Source organism: Sander lucioperca, chromosome 21 (genome assembly GCF_008315115.2).
Source record: "Sander lucioperca isolate FBNREF2018 chromosome 21, SLUC_FBN_1.2, whole genome shotgun sequence".
NCBI lineage: Eukaryota > Metazoa > Chordata > Actinopteri > Perciformes > Percidae > Sander > Sander lucioperca.
The window spans coordinates 10,618,460-10,638,452 of NC_050193.1; the positions used below are offsets into that span (position 1 = coordinate 10,618,460).

At 39.8% G+C, this 19,993-nt stretch overlaps 1 protein-coding gene across 3 annotated transcripts; it reads left to right on the top strand.

The window, feature by feature from the left end:
• Positions 1 to 2,948: 2,948 nt before the first annotated feature.
• Positions 2,949 to 16,736, top strand: samd9l (sterile alpha motif domain containing 9 like). 3 transcript variants are annotated; one of them, XM_031312584.2, is made up of 4 exons: positions 2,949 to 3,095; positions 3,646 to 3,709; positions 10,327 to 12,522; positions 16,446 to 16,736. In XM_031312584.2, the coding sequence occupies exons 2-4, from the start codon at positions 3,706 to 3,708 to the stop codon at positions 16,715 to 16,717; spliced, it is 2,472 nt and encodes an 823-aa protein (XP_031168444.1). In that variant the 5' UTR covers positions 2,949 to 3,095; positions 3,646 to 3,705; the 3' UTR covers positions 16,718 to 16,736. The 3 variants fall into 3 exon arrangements, with proteins under 3 accessions (XP_031168444.1, XP_031168443.1, XP_031168442.1); XM_031312583.2 differs by lacking the exon at positions 16,446 to 16,736 and adding an exon at positions 15,036 to 15,229 and having other exon boundaries at positions 2,950 to 3,095; positions 10,327 to 14,998; XM_031312582.2 differs by lacking the exon at positions 16,446 to 16,736 and having other exon boundaries at positions 2,950 to 3,095; positions 10,327 to 15,229.
• The last annotated feature ends 3,257 nt before the right edge of the window (positions 16,737 to 19,993 follow it).

A 19,993-nucleotide genomic window follows, 5' to 3' on the forward strand; every position in this document is an offset into this window, starting at 1 on the left:
TTTTGCTTGTTGATCTTGCTGCCAACTACAGTTGGTGCCTAACAGAAGCTACTTATATTTAACACATTTTTATTCACAGGTGCACCAAGCAGCTGGTATGCATTGAATCGTTTGGATTAGCTATTTCTACGGTTGACGTTGGTTAGAGTATCTGATGTTGAAAGCAAAAGAAGGAATTTTACTTCAAGCAAATGAGAAGGTCTCTGCCAAAAAGGACCAGCACAGTAACACAAAGCTGTACAGAGCCAGTGTGTGAGTCACTGCATTCTCTTCAAGTCACTGATGTACATGTATATACATGTTAATATATCAGACTTGCATATCAGGGGCCTGTTTCACAAAACCAAGATAAGGGATTAAGCCGGGATTTATCAGTTATCCTGGATGATTTAAGCCTTGACTCGCTATCACGAAAGTGGAGGCACATAAATCACCATGGAGATTTATTCTGTGCAGCTAGCCTGCTCCTGACCAGGCTAACAGCCAGGATTTATTTAATCCTGGAGCCTTTTCTGATCACCCAGCAGTGGTTTTACCCTGTTGTTATCAGCCTGGATTAAAATACAACAGGTGCATATTGCTGTTCCTTTAAATACTGTTATTATTTAAAGTTGTGACCATTATTTTTTTTTAATAATTATTCATGTGACAGTCATCGTTACTGTTATATTGCTTTATGCAGACTGCTGTTCATATTGTTGTTAGAAGTTTGATGAATATATTATGGCAGTTGTTGAGATAATTAGAAAAAGCTGATAAAATTTCAAATTTGTTTTAAATGAAGTCTGTTACTAAGGGCAATACATACAACGCTGTACATTTCTATAGTTGACCAATGCACCTTGAATTATTTTAGTTGATTCATTTTTTTTTTTTTAATTCTTTAACAATAAGGATCATGTTTGTTCCTCGTCCATGTGCATTGTATTTGGCATTCTTAGCACACAAATTGTGTTGTCCAGTAAACTGGGACTATAATTTGGGAGGATTGTACAATTTAAAGAACATATCCTAATTGTACAATCCTCCCAAATTATAGTCTTAGTTCACTGGGCCAGTAACTATCTAGTGATGTAGGCTACTGTACATTCATGTAACAACAGGGAGAGGACACCTCAATGGTTTTTGACCTTATATTTTGCTGGGGGGAAAATAACTGATGAATATACTCTGTTCCATTCATGTTTACAGTGTGCATGGAATTTATCACTTAATTATCTTTATAGTTTCTAGATATTAGTCATATTTCTTCAGTGTCTTTATTTTTTATGTTCATATATACAAGGGAGCAAGGCATATATGTAGAGAAGGAAACTCGTCCTCAATAAAAAATAAAAAAAAAACACGAAAAAGCGTGGCAGATAATAGCGGACAGACTGAATGATAGTCTAAAAATATACATTTATGAACTACTGCTCTTAACTGAAACCATTCACTGAGTCACTGTCATCTGCAAAAACGAACAGTTGTACACTTTGCATTAAAAGCGAGCAGTGGAAGTTAATATGACTTAGGAAATTTATATTTTAGCCCATGAGAGAGAGGGAGAAACAGAGTGAAAGATATTTATGCATTATATTCTAGTGTTGTAGAAAATTGATCATGGTAAATTTTCTGAGTAACATTATCTTCTGCTTACTTTTAAGGCAAAGAGTACAACTGTTAATTTGTGCAAATGATTAGTAGCCTAATCCTTGAATGGTATGATTATGACGGTTTCAATTCAGAGCAGTCAGTTAATGTATATATTTAGGCTGCTTACACATTCAGTCGGTCCGTGATCGTCTGCTACGCTTTCTCTCGCTGTTTCATTACAGCGGCCGTGTTTCTTTTCTTTTTATACAAATAATGTGCTACACGTCATCATACTTCCACAAGAAGCTGCTGCTGCTCACTCTGTATAAAGTATGTACAATGCGTATTCTCCATTTTGGCATCAGTAAATCTGTGATCGACCTCGCGGTCTTTTGAGGAAAGCCGTGGACGCGCATCTATCTGAATTAGTTCAGCCTGGCTCGACCTAGTCGCTCCTCCTCAGCCTGGCTTGGCCTTCGTGAAACGCAGCAAGCCAGGATGCACAGATTAGACTAGGTCAACCCTCACTTTATCAGTTATCCTGGATTTATATATTCTGCTTTTGTGAAACAGGCCCCTGGATGTAAACCGATGAAATAAACCAAAATGCAATTTAGCCAGAAAGTAACAAAGGAACACCTATCTATCTGTTTCTCTATCTATCTATCGGTCTATCTGTCTGTCTGTCTAAAACATAAATTATTACATTTATTTTGGACAGTGTGCTGGAGTTTCTTTGCAAGCATTAACTCACGCACCATTTATCTCCATGTTACATAACTTTGTTTGGGCGTGGTTCAACAAAGTTATATAATGTGGAGAACAATCACTGCTCAGGTCAAACAGGTGATTCTTGCCTTTTTTCTTCTCATAACTTTCTGTCTTCCAATCCAAATGGTAAATCCTTGGCTTAATTACCTACATATTGTGCACTATTCAACTGTCAGACTCACTAGGCATGTGTCCTCTGGCTTTATTGTGGAACTTTAATTTATTAAAAAGTATTAGGCTACATTTAAATGTAAACGCTGTTAGTGGTTCGGTCAAAATTTACAACAGCTTTAACATGTAGCCTACAGTGCAAAGATATAGTGAAACCTTTGGATTTCCCCGCATTTTTGCACAATTTAGTATTTCAGTATCTTTCGGTATTAACATGGTTGCAGCGTTGTGCCTTTTTGCTTCTACGTTGCTTGCCTGCAGCAGTAAAAGGTTACTGACATGTATGATATATTCATGTATGCTCGGCTCAGCTGAATCGTGTGTGTGTGTGTGTGTGTGAATTGCTAATGTGTTTCCTCAAAAACGAAACTTGCTGAGTCATTGTGGGTGCAGTATATATATCTATGGGCGCCGCCCTAGACTGTAGCCTACAGTCCGATGCAGTCCTGAGATCGAGTCAAGTGACAGCAGTCCTGCTTTTGACGCTCAGTGGTTGACGTTAAACCGAACGTCGTCTGAAAAAAAAATCCATACCAGAAAAGGCTTAAAGGTTGATTTCTTTTCAGGATTTGCCCGAGGTAAGACATGTTCGCCTTTTTTGTTTGCTAGATTAATGGTTTTTGCCTGCTGACGTACAACAAGAAATGATCTCTGGCTCCCGATTTGTTTGGGTAATCTTCAGCGAGTGTATTAACGTTAGCCTACGATATTTTAGAGGTTTTTAGAATGATACTTTCTGGGTCGATCTTTGTAGCAGAGACGGTTTAGAACCTTTGTTTGTAGGTAGCTAACGTTAGAGCAAGTCACAAAGGCTTTGTGCAGCCGCATTAATATCCAACCAAAATCATTGTCGCGTATTTTGAAAAAGTAACAGACACTGGGGTAACTCCAACTCTATAATGTATTTTGCAGTGAATTTATGAATTTATTTTGAATTTGTGTGCTGAATCCACGTTCACGTCCATGGGCGCTGAAAAATGTTCAAAATAAAAATAAAAAAAAGCTACAAAGGGGGAAAATATCTGTGATTACTATTTTTACCACAAAGTTTGACTAGATAAATCTGCCTGTGAGCCAGTTTCATGTCACGATCGGCTGAAAGTAACTGTATACCGTTTTCTTTTGCAGATGGAAGGTGATAATATTGAACACCAAAGTGTATAATGTGACGGAAGGAGAAAGAAAATCATGGGTGAGTGGAGTGACGTTTTGTTTTTATGAGAGGGCCTTTTTTCAGTACAAGGAGGTGTAGTTTGATCTGTGTGCAGGGACATTTCTTTGTTTTCTTTGCTTTTAAAGTGTTAAAAGGTAACTTATTTTCTTCAAATTGGACCCTTTTCCCCCACGTTTTGTGTTTAAGTGACTGATGGGAACAACAATCTTCTAAAATTGGTCCAGTATTAAGCCAGATTGCTGCAGTCAGCAGTAGGGCTGGGTATCGTTCAAAAGTATTCAATACCGATACCAGTACTGTGACTTCAATATCAGTTCCTAAACTAAACTTTTTTTAATACCAATTTTATAAAACAAAAATAAATTTACATTACACATTACGGTACAAATCTTTGATCTATTTTCATCTCCTACATGAGTCCATCTCTATGCGTAAAGAGAGTTTTTCCTGCCTACCTCTGCGACGTGTAACGTTAGACAGCCAATCACAGACATTATTACATCTCGGGAGAAGCATGCTGCATGCTTATTGGCGCAATGACACAGATGAGATGTCCTCCTTAGGTATAGAGCTCAACAGTCCCGCCCCTCTCATGAGAGACCTTGGGTTCCGGAAGTAAATTTCCCATTCATTTCTCCCATTGACGTCTGGGAAAATCCGTATATAAAGAGTTTTAGACCATGCCTTAGGCTAACCAGATGGGACGTGACTCATAAGCATACAACGTATCATTTAGAGTAAAAAAAGGAACAGAAAATCCCCCAAAAGTCAAAGGTACAAGACTGTGTACCTATCGTCACCTCAGAGTGAAGGAACTACTCATCCCATAAACCACCGCGCACCACTGAACAAAGGAAGCTAACGTTAGTTTAGCTAAAAGCTAATTCAGCTAACCGCTAGCTGAGACAGCATGTAATAACTTTAAAAGACCTTCAAAATAAACCTGAAAATAACCGTTAACATATATAACGGCTGTTACGTCAGCTGTAGACGGCTTTACCCAGTGTTAAGTTTGAGTTAACATTATTTTAGACTGAATCAAGCTGTCAGCTAGCTGTTAGCCGAATTAGCTGTTAGCTAAACTAACGTTAGCTTCCCAGCAGAGGCTAACGTCAGAAGCGTGACACCCAGATTGTGATTCGTGCAGTGTCGTAAATCCTCGTGACGGATCGTGCAGGCAGCAGAGATCGGGTACTGTCACCCCCCTCCTCACCAGCATGAGTTCCACCAATCAGAGTCATCACTGTGGGATTGTGGGATTGTTCAGGATTGTGGGTAATGGAGTGCTTATCCAAGACATCGCGAATAAAAGACATTTATCTCTAAATAAGGTTGGTGCCCCATGATTTTTGGCGTCTATATGAGCATATACAATCGCTGAGTCATGTCGTAGCTGGTTTTAAGTCTACCATCGACAGTTATGATTTTATGGCTTATACTGCAAATGTTAATGGAGAAATTGCATTGTATTTTTACTTCCGGAACCCGCTGTGGGCGGGACTGTTGAGCTCTATTGAAATTGGGTATTGACTGACTAGGCATTTTTGATACTCAATACTTTAGAGGCAATTCGGTCATGGCCTAAAAAGTATTGAATTTGTTACCCAGCCCTAGTCAGCAGTGGCGAATCAAGCTACAATGTAAGTTATTGGGCAATTGAGCACCTTCAATTTACGTCCACAAAAGTGCTTGTTTTGCCACTGAAATGTTCAGATTTTTTTTTTTTTTTAAAGATAATTTTTTGGGCTTTTCCGCCTTTAATCGACAGGACAGTTAGGTGAGAAAGGGGAGAGAGAGGGGGAAGACATGCAGGAAATCGTCACAGGTCGGACTCGAACCCTGGACTTCTGCGTCGAGGCATAAAGTATATTTGTGCCTGCTCTACCCACTGACCCAACCTGACCACACAGAGGTCAACCTTTTTCTTGAAGAGTAAGATCCTTTTTCTAACATAAAAACATCACCAAAATTGCTATCCCCTAACTCACTAGACTCCATTTAAATAAACAGTAATTTTACTGTTGTAAAATACACTTCATTCAAAGTTGACAAACAAAATAAAACTATCAAAAGCCATCTTGGTTAGTCTTTCCACTGTTCCAACAATCGGCACTCTGGTTTGGTTGAAATAAAGTATAATTTACCGATTTACATGTGGAAATGTGCTGGATCTATACATGCTAAAAGTATTGTTTCTGGTTAAACAAAAAGGATTTTATTGTTTAACAAAAAGGTCTATCTTTTGGGATCCTTCCCATAATGTTGCAAAACACACTTAATAACAATCTGAGTCAGTGGTCAAAACCTTTTTTTTTTTAAATGAAACTTTATTTTTGCGACCCATTTTTTAAAGCTGCGTTGATAAGTATTTTTATACTAGCAATGAGTCAAATGATTGCACATTGTAATCAAAACAATACACATACAATTGTGTACTACTACAGGTCATGTTTATTAAATGAAGCCCAAAATATGTCGCTGACTAGAAATTGCTAGTATCAGCTAGCGCTAGCTAACGTCAACGTTAGGTAGCTGCTAGCTAACGTTAACGTTAGGTAGCCTAACCTGAACCCTGCCAACGGCACAATGTTTAGCTAGCCAGCTTTGACGGTGTGCCAAATGTCATTATTTTTATCATCAGACACACAAATCTGCTGTACATAAACGTAACTAAACCGACTTTCACTCAATCACAGTTTATCTGGATGATGACATGCATGACTTTGCCTGGAACGCTACCAAGTTGTGAGTCGTGACTTGAAGTTGTAACTTACGGGCTAAAAATTGTCTGGAACGCAGCAAAAGTGAAGTAATTAGCAGCTGAAGAAGACTAGACCAAGCTAACAAGGCGCAGAATAGCCAGAAACATAACTCCAAATGAGAAACATTACTACCTTTTAATGTTTTAGACATCCAATAAATTAAAAGAAACTATGAGATGTGCTGCGCTGGTGGAAACAACACGAGACCGCGACTGTGTTTGTGTTCCCCACCAGCAGCAGCGAGCGTGTTTTCAGCACAGCTAGAAGAGTTAAAGAAGAAAGGAGGACTGGACTAAAACCTTCCACTTTCATTTTCTGTTGTTAAACATGTTTTCTTTGTTTTTCCTACTTGGAAGTTTGTCATTTGTGGTAATGTTTCATGTATGTCTGTTGTTATTAATCTCATGTATGTTTGTATGTATGTATGTGTATGTCCTTTTTTTTTTCTATACGAGCTACCCAGGGATGCACAAAGAATTTCAGCCTTGGCTGACAATAAAGTTGTATTGTATCGTACTGTGTATGCTGTGCTCTTTCTCTATGATGCTCTGTAAGAGTGTGCGTAGCGTGGATTTGTTTAGATTGTATAGTCTGTTTGTTTTTCCGCACGCCGAGCAGCAGCAGCCTGCCTCAGCTTTTTCAAAAAGGCATTTACTTACTTTATTGTAATTAGGGATGTCACGATACCAAAAATCTAGTATTCGGTACCGATACCAACAAGAGTACAAAAGTACACGATACTCGATACTAAAGTCAATACCACAGTGTGTGTGTAAAAAAAAAAAAAAAAATAAAATAAATTTTGCATTACAATAAACATTAATTCCTTTATTTAAATATCGTCATGTCACTTTTCTTTCAGTGTTTTCTTTTAGTTTCAACTTTCTCTTATGGTGTGGAGTGGAGGCGGCAAGGAGAGCGTGATTTACAAAAACAACAACGTCAGTCTTCTGGACCCCACAGCCCGTTGCTTTGAAGCCTGGCATCACCACACAGCCAGCATACGGTACCGTCTTTCATGAGTTCACCTGGAACTCCCAGACAGCAAGCATGTTTAGTTACCTCTGTTTCGCTCTGCCGTGTTTGTTTTTAACAAAGAACCGTGGGCTGGTTAAAGTTAACTGATGTTATAGAGGTCCGTTAAAACAAGCCCTATCAGAGCACACGTTAGGTTGTGATAGACAACGGCAGAGAGAAATAGACTCACTTGCGGTTTGGGAGTTCCAGGTGAAGTCGTGAAAGCCGCCGCCGTAGATCTACGGTAAAGCCAGAAGCTGAATGCAGTCAAGCCCCAGGGAGATGAGGGGCTATACGCTGTTTTTCCGTGCTGGTCGGTGTTCTTCAGCATTTAGCGGCAGGCTAGAACATTTTTAATGTTAGGCGTATATACTGCCCCCGTCAGGTCCGGAAGGATTGCATCCCCCGGTACCTGGAAAAATGAGTACCGGCACCTTTTCAGAATTTTGGTACCGAAGTAGCGGTTCTCGTGACATCCCTAATTGTAATACTGAGTGTCTTGGGCCAGGGCCGGGCTAGGGCCTAGATTTTTAGCCTGTGCAGGGCTCTAGCTAACATTACTAGGGCCCTATGAAATCTGTTTTTTTTTTTTTTCAAATTCCGTACCGGATTTATTTTTAGCCCTTTTGGATTTTTCAGATTTGCCTGTTTTCTTTTCACTTCTAAGCAGTATTGACCTTTAAAAACTCAGTGACACAAACTCACAATTCAGCTTTTTTATTTAAACTGTTAATATATTCAGCAAAGCACATTAAAAATTACCTAAATAAAAGCTTTGGATGCTCACCTATAACAATGTTGAGGACACTGCGATCTCGGTTGTCAGAGGTTTCGTCGACAACAACGAAGATTTTCTTTCCACGGATCTCTTGCAGCACTGTGCTGGTCAAAGACCCGCGGCAGGTGGGTCTGCCTCAGGCTGCTGGCGTTTTTGGGAGTGCGCCTCCCTGCTTGCAATGTTTAACAAGAAACGGACGTATCGTCTTCATTTTCTCAAGCAGTATGTCAGCTTCAGCACACATTGCAACAAAATCTTCCACAAACACACGCCTTGCATCTATTGATTTTGTCGTTGCCTCAATGGTAACATGGTCATTACATGTTTCTTTGCGGGTCCAGTCAACAGTATGTTGACAAAATTTACAAAACAGTTGTTGTCCAGACTCATAGTGGTCGTTGTGGTATTGTTCAGCCCGGTATTTAGCAGTCAATTGAGAGTTTCTTAATTTTTTTGCCACCGTTTGCTTATCAGGAGCCACTAGCTACAACATTTTTTTTTCCCCACGCAACAAACGGTGAGGACGTATCGGTTACTAGGCAACATGTTTAACAATGCCATTTGGCCACGGTTTAGGTAGAGACCTTTCTACGCTTGTTGTTTTAAACTGAAAAATAAGTAAAAAAAATTGTTTATTTAATTATTAATAAAATTCTGTGCGATTCCGCGTGTATAAGATAATTCCGTTTTCGTGTGTAGATTCCGTGATTACGTCCGCGTTTTCCACATCACGGAAATCATAGGGCCCTACATTACTCTGTATCTGCTGGATGTGTAAATTGTTCGCTAACCATAGGTGATATGTCTTTTGATTGCTTCAGACAAGACATGCTCTCAAGCTATTCAGAATGTGCGTGGCCGGGTTGGCTCAGTTGGTAGAGCAGGCGCACATATGCTTAGAGGCTTACCCGCAATTTCCACCAACTGCAGAACGGCTGTGGATCGGCTCCGCTGCGTGTCGGCTCCGGGCTCCGCCGTCCTTCAATACCTAATGACTGACAGCTGAAGTCACAAGGATCCACGAGATCTGGCGAATTCACGTATGATCGCGTGATATAACAGGATGTAGTTTCTATAAACGGAACCACAAACTTGACTTCAGGCCTGTCTCCACCCATTATGACGTTTTCAAGGTGTAGTGCATGGAAATATGATCTGCCCTGAGCACGGTGTATTTTATTTTGAAAATTAACCAAATGTTTTATTTGGTTTCTGTGCTCGACTTCCTGTCCCGCACAATCTGCCCTGTGCTGAATTGCTGCGGAGCTCTCCGGCAGCCGTCAAAAATAGAAGCTCTGCGTATCTGCTCCGGAGGGCTGTGGATCATGTGGACGGAGTCGGAACGCAGCCGTTCCGCAGCCGTTCCGCAGTCAGTGAAAATACACACATTGACTTTAATGGAAACCTATTGACTCCGGCGCCGTTCCGGAGCGGATCCGCAGCCGTTCCGCAGTTGGTGGAAATTGGGGGTTATGCCTCGACGCAGAGGTACAGGGTTCGAGTCCGACCTGATACGATTTCCTGCATGTCTTCCCCCTCTCTCTCCCTTTTCTCACCTAGCTGTCCTATTAATAAAAGGCGGAAAAGCCCAAAAAAAATAATAATGTGCGGGTGGGGAAGCTTCTTTCCATCTACTGCACATTTAGCAGTAGTAGTAGCATATAGAAGAGTGGCAACAGCCAGCCAGTGTTTGAAGCTCTGATATTAAGAGAGCTGATACTGATCCTTTGGTTGATGGATTGAAGGTAAGAACTAAGATCAATAAAATTGGTGTCAAGTGCCTTGGGAAAGCAGGATATTTTCGGACTACACAAAGTGTCTGATATGTAGAAGTGGGCCTTTGGCAGACAATTGATTGAATGAGACAGAGCAGTTATCTATAAAGCGGTATCTGAAACACATAGTAACAGGTAATCTGTGTAGATTTGTTGACAAAATGTAGAATGTTCCATGTCCCATTTAAAGTATGTGCTACTTTTAAACATCTGCATCTTGCAAGTGTGGAAGGAAACTATTGTGCTTCTCCAATTATTTGTAACCAAACATATTGTTTTTTTCTGTCTTTTCTCACTACACAGCTGACGAACTTGAGCAGTCACCCAAGAATTGGACTGAATCTCAAGTAAGCACCTGGCTAAGATCCATTGGAGTGAAGGAGCAGTACATAAAAAAGCTCTGTGAGGAAGAAGTAGATGGACAAATCCTTCTTACACTGAATGAGGACTTTTTGAAGACAAATATTTGCATGAAATCAGGGCCTGCTCATTTGATTATTCAAAAGAGAGATGAGCTCATCAACTCCAAGCAAAGGTCTCAAGAGAAAAAAAAGCCGACTGGTGGCAAAAAAACTGAGTTGGAACAGAAAAGTCAAGAAACAGTTCAATGTATTCCTGCAACAAGTGAAGGTCCTCCAGCACAGACTCTGGAGAGAGATCAAGATGTTCCGAAGGACAGACAAACTGCTCAGGAACGATGTGTGTTGACTTCAAAGGAAGATTGCAGACCACGACCATTTGATCAAGAAGGGATTGATTTCATATATGTAAAGCACAGAGTCCTGCAACCTGAATCAGGTGCTTTTAATCTGACATCGCCATGCCATGAATTTAAGTCTCTTTCTGTAGCTGCTGCATTGGATCGCACAAGACTCCAAGCTAAGTTTGCCAAAGAGGTCCTTAAATTTGCAACTGGCTGTATGAATATCAGATCAAATGGCACAATACACTTTGGTGTGATGGATAGCAAGGAGGATACAGGATATGTGCATGGTGAGATAGTTGGTATCCCTATACAAGAGAAAGACATTTATGTAGATGCTTTGGACTACATTGAAAGGAGTTTCTCCTCTGACAAGGAGCATGTACGCCAGTGTGTGCGGCCACCAAGGTTCATTGAGGTTATGGATCGAGAAAGTTCAGAAAAGAGGTATGTGGTAGAGGTTGACATCGTGCCTTCAGTGGGTATTGTTAAGAACAAGGTGTATGCAGTTCGTCTGCCAAACTTCAAAGAGTCATCAAACAAAGTAGAATTTGAGAAAGAAACAATTCTGCGGAGGGTGGGTTCAAAAACAGAGCCAGTGATAGACAAAGACCTAAGTGATTTTTACCAGCGAGTCAAAGATCGGGATGCCCAAAGAGAAGAAGCAGAGAAAAGTCAGTTCCTCAGTGCTCCAGACTTCTGCCAAGACCTCGGAAGGAAACTCACAATGCTAATGACTAGTGGGAAGAAATTCATGGAAAAGGAGAAATGGTTCATATTTGTCACAAACAAATTCAACCCTGATGACCTTTGCAACATTGACTGGCTGCTTAACATGAACATATTCTGTGTGTTTGACTTTGACCCAGATTCAAAGATCTCAGGTCTTTGCAGTAAATACCTTCAGCATCATGCTGCAAACATGCATTCTCTGCAGAGCTATAGGATATCCGGTGACATGAGCATCAAAGAATTCACAACCCACTTGCATCTGTTCGACCAAACTAGCTGGATCTTTTGTAATGGCCGTACTGACTTCAAAGGAAATGAAACCCCATGTGATGAAATGACTTGGATCAAGACAAAAATGACTTTCCTGCGGGAATCTGTGTCTTTGATCTGTAAACAAATCTTGCCAAAAGGGACGTTCCAGGTCATTTTTCTTCTCACATCACCAGTTGAGAAACCACTCTTGCACACCTTTAATGAGTTTTTCACAGACATGGAAGGCCATGAAGACATAATCTGCATCTGTGAATTGCAGGAAAACTTTCCGAAGTGGCAAAGCTTTGCAGAGGGCTCATGTGGAACAGAAACTGTGAACAATTCCAGTATTGTTGGGATGAAAATGAGTCACATTAATTCAACTCTGCAGCAAATACAACCCGTAAAAGCATGTGCCAGCAAACACTTGCCAGTCTTTGTGAAGGGGATATGTCTTCTTGAAACACACATAGAGGAACAGATGTATTCTCTGGAAATTCTGATGGTCGATCATTGTGATGAAACAAGCGAAGACTTCATCAATGAGGAGAAAGAAAACATTGAACAGCAGTTCTACCGTGGTGGAAGAGTGAACTGGTTAAATTTCTGGCTTGCTGAGCACAAGTATCTTGGAGACGTAATTGAAAGAGATGCCTTTCGCGATGTTTCCAAACTTCTCAATGACGCTTTGAAATGTAATACAGATGAAACTCCTGTGAACAGTATAAACATCTACCATCATCCAGGAAGTGGTGGAAGCACTGTGGCAAGACACGTGCTGTGGAACAACAGGAAAGATCTAAGATGTGCAGTTGTGAAGCCTTCATACTCAGCTGCTGTTGTTGCACAGCATGCAGTTGAATTAAGAGAATATGAAGAAAAAGATCCACAGAGGTGTCTTCCTGTGCTGCTCCTCATTGAAGACTCAGACAAAGAATATCTAGATGATCTCAGGAATGAACTAGAGGTTGGCATTAACACCAAAAGAATCCAGTTTGGAACTCTATGTTTTATTCTGTTGAGCTGCAGACGATCCCATAATCCAGAAAAGAGATGCAAGGATTCTCCATTACAGAATGTGTCTGTCACTCACAAACTGTCTGATCAAGAGAAGAGGAAGTTTGCTGGAAAGCGACAGGTGCTTGAGGAACGATATGAGCCTGAATTTATCCTGACATTTGTTTTGATGAGTGAAGGATTCAATGAGAATTACATTCAACAGTTTGTGGAACATTTGCTGCAAGGTATTGACCATCAATCTGTTGTCACTCGCCTCATTCTCTATGTAGCACTGCTGAACACCTATGTTCAAAACTCTTTCATCTCTCAATCCCATTGTGAAGCCTTGCTTGCCTTAACCTTTCACTTGGAAAGATTTCACCAGCATGAGTTTGAGAAATCACTCAGCCCTCAGGCACAACTAGTGTTCTTGCACCTTAGGGATGACAAGACGCACATTAAATCAATCAAAATCATCCACCCACTTGTTGCAATGGAAATTCTCCAACAACTTCTGGGGGACCAACAGACCCAAAGCAGTTTGGCTATGAGTTTGCTCTGTGAGAACATGCTATTTGAGCACAGATTTGGAAGGGAAGAATATCTGTCGTTTTTGAGAGCACTTTTCATAAGGCGAGCCAGAATAAGCAAAGGAGACGAATATGATAGTTTGTTCTCTCCTCTGATTGAGCATGTGTGTGAAGAGGAGAAAAGCCCAGACAAAGCAATTGAGCTACTCAAGGAAGCGTTCCAGCGTTTCCATTTGGATCCATTCTTTGCACAACAACTTGCTCGTCTTCATTATACTTATGAAAAGTTTGAAGAGGCAAAACACTGGGCAGAGACCGCAGCCAAACAGCTGCCCAACAACTCATACATACTCGATACAAAAGGGCAGGTGTACAGGAAATGGTTCCAAGCCAAATGCAAAGCTATTGACAATGACAATGTACCAAAGACAGCCCAAAATATAGCAGATGCTGTGGAAACTGCACTGAAAGCCCTGGAGTGTTTTCAAGAATGTGAGAAAGCAGCTGATGCAGATATGGAAAACGTTAACAGCTCAGGTTATTTTTCTGAAGTTGAGGTTGGATGCAGCCTGATCAAACTGATCTCATCATCGTCAGTGTTTGAAAACAGAGCCAATGGCCATTCAGAGTGTATGAAGTACCTGATAACAGATTACATTCCGAAGGAAGTTGAAGATGCCTGGGAACCATTTCATGACCGTTTGAAAAAACTTCACAAGACAATGCAAGATGCCTTGGAATGGATTTCAGAAGACCTTAGTTACTTCCAGACAGACATTGGTGCTGATGAAGGAGAGACCCCTGAAAGTCCCGAAGAGAAGATAAGCCATCCACTGAAATGGTTGGCAAAAAAATCTTCAGAGTATGGGAAGTATTTCAGTGAAGTTGATTCTACTGCACTTCTACAACATGGGCAATTCATCCCAGGCAATCTAACTCCTTTCCAAAAACGAATGATCATCTATCATCTTGGTGGGGGTAACATAACATCCATTCTCTCCAAGCTAACTGACCAGAGGGATGCAGTACGTCTTCTAGAAACCATTGTTTCTCTCTACCCCAGCAATCCAAAAAAGGCCAATTTTGGTCAAAGGGATATAATCAATTACATAACGGCCCACCTTACTCTGAACTGCCTGTCACCACAGCCTCAAAAGGTAGCTACTCTGCAAGATCTGCAGGCACTTTGTCATCAGTTACCAACTGATAAAAGAAAATGTTTACCAAGCGCCCTGTTCTTGCTTACCTTGCTGTTCTGGCCAGAGGATCATGACGTAGATCATGAGAAAGAAACCAAATATGAAATTGTGCAAGCAGCTGTTGAACATCTGGAAAAAGACTACCGGATGAAGATGAAGGACATTCCTCAGCGGAAGAGAAGACTTTACACCCATTTTTTCCTGGGCAATGGGAATGGATTGAATAAATTTGTCCACAAGAGAAAGTTTGAAAGAGTCACAAAGGTGTTCTCTGTCTCTGAGAAACGCATGAAGTGGTTTAGGGGTGAGGCATGGAAAAAGCCTGAGATTGCTGCAATGCTGAAACGTGTTTCTGGATGGACTGAAGATGGAGTTGTGTACCTTGAAGGCCCTCGGAAAAAGAAGTTCAATATTCTGCCTCTTCATGTACCTTCAGTGCCTCATAGTAATGAAAACATCACATTCTACCTGGGCTTCACATTCAGAGGCCCTGTTGCCTGCAACATCATTGTGAAACAATAGTTTGCCTTTGAACAATGATCCTGCACCCAGGCTGTACATCAACTTGCTGAAGCATGGTAGCCTGGTAACCCCTCTTTGCCAAGAGCAACAGATTACGAAAAGATCAATTCAAACACACAAGCCTTTTTGTAACATCTGGCAAGTAGGCAATATTTGAAAAACAAAACAAAAAATGTTGAGGCACATGGTATGGTATCAGTATTGTTAGTTTGATATTTACTGTATACATATACAAAGTTTTCTTCAAAATACATTCAAACTGTACTGTTTTTGTGTGTGAACATGGACTATGTTATTACTTGGGGAATCTAGAGTGAGTCATGTCAATGTAAACTAATTCCGCTACTTCACAGCACAATGCTTCTCAAATAGGAACTTGAAGTCCGTGTTTGGACCAGTATTTAGTATCCTGTCAATTTCAGATTGTTTGTAGTTCGGGTGGACTGCAGTTCACACCATCAAAATATATTTCAAATTCATCTTAAGTGACTATTTGTGGTTGGATTTTGCTAACTGACTCCCACTTGATGTCATTCTTTGGAGACTACTGCTTAACAGAAAAAAAACATATGTGTGGTGGCTGTTTGGTAACCAGAATGTGATGCTTATACTCACTCTTCTATATTTTCCAGGAATAGAATTAAAAGCACCTATTTTCATGGCAATTGTATCATGGTTTTAACAATAAATGTTTTCAGAGATAAATAGCAACATTATGTACAGTTGGGGAATAATATGTATATATATTGATATGCAAAAAATATGTGTAGTAAAGTGGTGTAGAATTTAGTGGTTGTATTGATATTAAATATACTTTACACAAATAAAAACTAACTGGTCCTTAAAATAAAAAAAAAACTATAAGGCTACAGTGCATACCACTTCTTTTATTGCTATAATTTGTATGTTCTGTTTTAAATACTTATATTGAATGATCTGTTTTTGATAGTAACATGAAGAACTCATTGACTGTAAACAGTGTTTTTAAACGTAAAACATGCCACTGAACTCAATAAACTTTTTTCACCTTCAATTTTAGTTTGATGAATGAACAAACTACATCAACATTTCAAGTTCAACTGATAGTGATGGTCTTTTCAGAAGATATTCATTAATTTATATTAATTTATAGTACAGCCACTGCAGACTTTATAAAACAGTCTTAGGTCTATACTTGAAAAAAAGGAACACAAATTGACATGATCAAGCTTTTGAACTACTCATTTTAACACTGTCCAAAGAACTTTAATATTGTTACTACAGTTACAAAGAGCATGCACGTATGGGACACTTCTGAAAGAAAGAAAAACACTGCAGTGTTTACAGTTTAAGTAAAATTATAGGATGTTTATCTTTTTTCAGTAAAGTTCCAATTTGATTAAGAGCGATATTTGCCAGTGTGATTATCTTTATTTTACACATGAGAACAGTCAAAGTAGCATTGTCTGTTCATCTCTCCATTGTGATACTGAGCTTAACCACCAGTTGTGAAGCCTTCATACTCAGCTGCTGTTGTTGCACAGCATGCAGTTGAATTAAGAGAATGTGAAGAAAAAGATTCACAGAGGTGTCTTCCTGTGCTGCTCCTCATTGAAGACTCAGACAAAGAATATCTAGATGATCTCAGGAATGAACTAGAGGTTGCCATTCACACCAAAAGAATCCAGTATGGATCTCCATGTTTTATTCTGTTGAGCTGCCGACGGTCCTATGATCCAGAGAAGAGATGCAAGGAGTCTCCATTACAGAATGTTTAAGTAAAATTATAGGATGTTTATCTTTTTTCAGTAAAGTTCCAAAGATATTTGCCAGTGTGATTATCTTTATTTTACACATGAGAACAGTCAAAATAGCATTGTCTGTTCATCTCTCCACCACACAGCTTTAGAAATTATAAAATGACCTGAAAACCAAAATGCTGGGTGTTTTATTTAGTAGAAGCATTTTGGACAAGTATACTATGTTTGGTGACTGAGACAAGTTAATCAGGGTAGCCAATATCCCAGATAGCAAGCACATTTGGGCCGATTCCGGCTGAAAAGCGCTACTGTCGGCTCAGTGTCGGCATCGGAGTAAAGATAATGGGCCAGAGTCGTGCCGACTGTGTACACAACACTTCTGGCTGACATACGGCTTTTTATGAAGACCCAGTGTCGGCTAAAAGCAGTTTTACTCGCGCTGGCTCATATACAGCGTTTTATGAATGGGCCAGTGTCGGCTAAAAGCGGTTGTACTCGCGCTGGCTCAAATTCGGCGTTTTATGAATGGGCCAGTGTCGGCCAAAAGCAGTTGTACTAGTGTCAGTTCCGTACTCGGTGTAGCTGTGTATATTTACCGTCGGCCCAAGTTCGTTTTGTCACAGTCGGGCCACAACCATAGACTGTATATATTAATGGACAGAGCATGAGTGACGTCACCCATTGGTTTGTGGAGATCAGTTATCCGTCGTCGAGTTTGCGTTTATGGGCGCAGCCATCCTGGTTGCGGATGTGACGTTTTTAGACGAGAGGGCGGAGTGAGGGAGGAGCCATAGACTATTGGGCGGTGTCTGACTGTTTTTTTTTTTTGGAGTTGGCAACGCTGCTGACACTCTACGTTACCTTACACACGTTCACTGGCAATCTGGATGCAACTGCTGCTGAAAGCTAGCATACATAATTCGAGGTAAGATATAGCTTCGCTAGGTTTTAAATATATCTTTGTCCAATAGTTATATTACATATAAGATGAGTCACATTGTAAAGTAAATGTATCTGAAGTTACCATGTAAATTGTCTGTAACGTTAGCTAGCCACTGGTAAAACATGCTAACGTTAATTTTCTGCAAATCGAAGTTTACGTTGCCCTAATTTAAACGTAGTGTCAGCGAAATGCAAAACGGGGATTGTCAATGCTTATCATTATCTAACACTAAGTATTAGCAGATGTATAACCAAGTTTCTTAGAACGTTTGGTTAACTGTAATAACCATAATGCACTGATAATGTCTTGCTACTGTTTGCTCCATCAGTCTATGGTTGGCGCATTTAGCCTTTACATGCTTTTAAGAGCTAACGTTAGCAGAAATAAGCTCATTTAACTAAATTAAAGTTACACTAAAGAACAATAGACTGTTGTTGATTCATCTGTATTCTCCCCCGATAATTAATGAAGTACAGTTACATGCTAGTGTGCATATATATTTAACTATGAGGGGCTCAAATAGAAATTGATGACTCTTTCTTTCAGAAATAGGAGTGTGGAGAGACACGATGGCATGTGCACCCACCCAATACCTCAGAAGTAAGTCCATCTTCTCTGGCATCACCCAGAGATGCAGGTGGAGGGCTGTTAACAATCCGGGGAAGATCGACAAGGCTCGCAAGGTTTTTTTTTTCCACTGTGCATTACAGACAACCAACAGACTGTCACACTATGCTCACTTTAATTGTAAAGGCAGCTTTTATTTCTTTACCCAGGCATTTGGACTTGACTGAACAGAGTGCTGCACAAGTGTTTTAAGCTTTATATGTTAAGCTATATTTTTATATTGTGGTTTGTAATGTCAACCATTTCTACTGTAATTAACAATGTGACACTAGTGATTCAACTACCCTTTTTTCATATGCAGACATGTCTTACCTTGACCCACAGCAGTGTTTTATGTGTGGAATGTACACCGGATTGTAAAAGGTGAACTACATTATTTAATTCATCAATTTAACCCCTAACCCTAACATAATCTTAAAAATATTGCCAGTGTTATTTGTGGTTTATGTAGTTTTTGAAGTTAATGCCCATTTCAATGTGAAATAAAGGTCTTTCTAAAGCTACATTTGTTTTTCTGAAGCAACTATAGGAACATACACAATATTGTAGTCATACAAGAAGACATTGGTAATTTGATAAAATTTGTAATTGATTAAAAGTCTATTTTGGCTTTAATCAACAAAAATATGATTTCTGAAATGTTACCATACTTGAATGTTGACAAAGAAGGATCAGGGAAATGTAGTTTGTGTTTTTCTTGTGTGTCTTTATGTACTTGTCAATTTTAATCACCATGAAAACACTTCACCAAAATCCTTTTAGATTAATTTATAGACATATTTATTTTGACATACATAGTCAAGTGTTTAGTAGGTAATTGAAAATGCACTAGGTGCTGTTTAATCTGTGTAAGGTTATTGCAAATTCATTATAACAAAAGTATTATCACAAATTGTTGGTTGATTGTGGTAGATGAGAGGCAGCTGGAACCCAGACTCCCACACTCTGGACTCCAGTCCTGCAATATGAGACAGACAGAGAGAGGAGAGACAGACAGAGAGAGGGAGGGAGGAGAGACAGACAGACAGAGAGAGGGAGGGAGGAGAGACAGAGAAGCTACCTAGGAGCAGCAGGCCTAACAGTAACACAAGAGGACACATCTATTACAGGACTCACATTTTGAACCTCTAAATACCAATGACTGCTAAAATGCTAAAAGTTGGTCTGTCCTTTCAGCAGAAGAAGCTGAACCGAAAATGATTTTCTGGCATCGTTATAATCAGAACACATTTGAGAACTTTGGATGTGGTCAATGCAATCTGTTTTCCACAACAAGATGAATGGCACCAAATACGCTGCTCTATACACCAGGTCTTCTCTCTGGCTCTGGTCATTCAGTTTTCAGTGTGGACACCTTTGTAAAAGACAAACATGTAGTTAAGGCATGGTAGATCACAATGAATTATATTACTATATGAGCTTGTACATGAAGGCATGCTTCAGTTGAGGACATGCAGTATTAAGTAAACATACTCCTACATGTCAAATTTATCTTTGACAATGTGTATTGTACGCAACACTTTTTTAGTGATATGTACATTTTAGTAATAAACAGAATTTGTAAATATAGATTGTAACATGTATGTGACTCATCTTAAAACAGACTATGTGCTGACAGAAGGTCTTCAAATAGATTAGCAGACACAACTACAGTAAGTGGAAGAAAGACCTCAGTGTAACAGCATCAGCAACAGTGGTTAATAACTCCTGCAGCATGCTTGTTA